The sequence below is a fragment of the Drosophila albomicans genome, chromosome 3 (assembly GCF_009650485.2).
Source record: "Drosophila albomicans strain 15112-1751.03 chromosome 3, ASM965048v2, whole genome shotgun sequence".
Classification (NCBI taxonomy): Eukaryota; Metazoa; Arthropoda; class Insecta; order Diptera; family Drosophilidae; genus Drosophila; species Drosophila albomicans.
The window spans coordinates 29993037-29995493 of record NC_047629.2 but is presented as its reverse complement, the minus strand read 5'-3'; the positions used below and the strand labels follow the sequence as shown (position 1 = coordinate 29995493).

The 2457-nt window shown below is 52.1% G+C and overlaps 1 protein-coding gene across 1 annotated transcript; it reads right to left on the bottom strand.

Annotated features, from left to right (window-relative positions):
- Nucleotides 1-231: 231 nt before the first annotated feature.
- Nucleotides 232-1124, bottom strand: LOC127565395 (uncharacterized). Its single transcript, XM_052003554.1, has 2 exons — nucleotides 425-1124; nucleotides 232-357 (listed from the first exon to the last, which is right to left on the bottom strand). The coding sequence occupies exon 1, from the start codon at nucleotides 1122-1124 to the stop codon at nucleotides 570-572; it is 555 nt and encodes a 184-aa protein (XP_051859514.1). The 3' UTR covers nucleotides 232-357; nucleotides 425-569.
- Between the last annotated feature and the right edge of the window lie 1333 nt (nucleotides 1125-2457).

The following is a 2457-nucleotide window of genomic DNA, read 5'->3' as shown; positions in this document are numbered from 1 at the left end:
AGGACCCTCCACTCTTCAACATTGGTACACTCAGTTGAAATCGTTAAGTCCAGCACATTACTGGAGGTGGGACCTACATAGGTAGATACCTCACCCCTGTTGGCTAGTCTAAGCTTATGGTTAAGGATAAAATCAAGAACTGACTCACCCCTGTCGTTGATGTCGGGACTTCCCCAGACGCTATGGTGGGCGTTGGCGTCCGTTCCGATAATAATATGCTTATTGGAGGAGCAGACCATGTCCACCAGCCTCCGCAGCTCGTCAGGTGGAGCCGGCTTGTCGTGGGCCATATAACAGGATGCCAGCAGCAAACATCCTTCACGGCTCTCCAGCACCACCACGGTTAGATCGTCGTTGCTGTAATTAGGTAGTAGATGAGCTTTTAGCCCCTCTTTACAAGGATGGCAGTTCTCGATCTGCTTACCAATGTCGGGACGTATAAATCATAGTTGGGCGACTTCAGTCCAGCCACCGTGTTGCCCGACGCTATCCACGGTTCTTGGACCAAAGCCGCGTAGGCGGACACTTCCTCCAGGGCAAGGAGTAGCTCCGCCGAAGCCGTTTTGGATTTATGGAGGTTGAGTTGCAGCACACTCATTAGAGGTTAGCAAACTCGCGGGGGGGCCCGTCTCCATGGACAGTTCCTCCCCCACCTCCTCCGTCTTGTCAGTCAGGCTGAGGTGCTGGGTGGCGTCGGTCACGCTCTCGAGACCGAGATCTGCCTCAACCTCCCCAGACCTCAGCGTGTGTGTGTCATTGTCGTTCGGATGACGTTTCTTGAGGCGAAGGTACACGCTCCCTAAGCCCCACGCCATCTTCCCATTGCGTTTATATAGCAGATCCTCGGCCTCCTTGTTGATCTGAATGATCACGTGCTGCCCACCACTGGGTAAAGGTTCATTAACCTTCAGCACGGACCAATCACTCGTCGGTATGGCCGGGTTCTGCTTTTTAAGCAGCTGAAGCGCCCGCTCTCCCTGGACAACTATTGGGAAAAGGACTTTCGCCTTCGGCATGGACGGAATATTATTCCTGTCCACCACGTCCAGCTTGGCCCCCTCCCACAGCCCGTCCAGTTTGGGTACGGTCGCTTGCAGCCATGCAAAGTTGGGTCGTCCTTGCATGTCAGGATCTTGACACCATTCAGCCAGCCAGTGCCTTCGAATGTAGGCATTGGACTGTCTGGGACATTCTCCATCCTGACAAACAGTGCGTCGACCAGCTTACTATGGGTCAACCGCCACCGCTCTGCAGACATTTTCCCGTTAGGGTCCCCTCTGTCTATGAGAGCAACGGCGAGATGCCGCCTGGCAGTTTCAGCAACCGTTGCTCTCTGTTTCGTCCTGTTCGAGTCCGTGTTGGTGGAGCCAGGTGCTCGCAGCTTCTTGCTCACTGGAGCCCCTTGCTTGGGACTCTCAGCGGACCGTTGGCGCTTGCTTGCCATGGACTCCACCTTGTTGTTGGCAGGGCCGGTAGAACCGGTCTGCACTTTATTGTCTTTTGGAAGGGGGCTAAGTTGGTTTTCCCGCATCCACGTGTTGGCCCAGGCAAGCCTCTCCTGGTCCTTGACGGACAGGTTAGCTACGCCACTAAGCCTTGCGTAAATACGGGTCGCCGCCCTATTTTTGGGCCTTCTCCTTCAGCCCCCCGTGCCCCGCTGCGCAACCTTGGAGGTGCTGGCGATAGGCAGGGGTGACTGAAGAGGAAGACGTTCCCCCTCCACCGTAGAAGTTGGCGCAGCGCTCTTTTGGTCCGTGTCGGTTAAGACCACAGCACCCGCGCGCACCAACCTCGAATTTTTTGGTGGCAGTGTTGTTACAGCTGATACGGCCTGCTCCCGCCGCCTCAGAGGTGTGACCGCTGGCGACACGCAGAGAGGATCTCTCCCCCCCGTGCCCGCCGGTGGTAGCAGTCACGCCTTCCACCGACGTTTGGGCTGACATCCCAGCCCGAGTTGAATAGTTTAAAGAGTCCATTCCGAGACCATAGTTGGCTAATTTTGTTCTTGGGAGCCCCCCATAGCGTTTTCAGTCTGACCGCCAGACACCTCGTACCATGGATTCTGCTACTTATCTTCAAGCAGATGCCCGAAAAATAAGGAACAGAGTCCTCAGCTAGGATCTGCAGTTCCTGAAATATCGACGTATAGTAGAGATCTGCTACCCGTTGACACTGAGGTAATACAGATCCTACCCAGCCAGCACCCTCGGGGAGGGTTCAGCAGAGGATTTTTGCCAGCCGTAGTATTATTTTAAGGTTGTTACTTTTATCAATGATAAAATAATAGTATTATATTAAAATTCCTAAATCATTTTAGAGATGGATAAATTTAATCAGTTGAATTAAATATGTATTATTGTTTATTGTTCTATAATTTGATTGTGAGCAATAAAAGCATTAACTAAGACAAAAGAATATTTATTTATTTATTTTCAACAATCTCATTAAAATGAACTT

Excerpts from the sequence above, each read along its gene's own strand:
- LOC127565395 (XM_052003554.1), bottom strand. The coding sequence starts at position 1,124 with ATGCAAGGACGACCCAACTTTGCATGGCTGCAAGCGACCGTACCCAAA.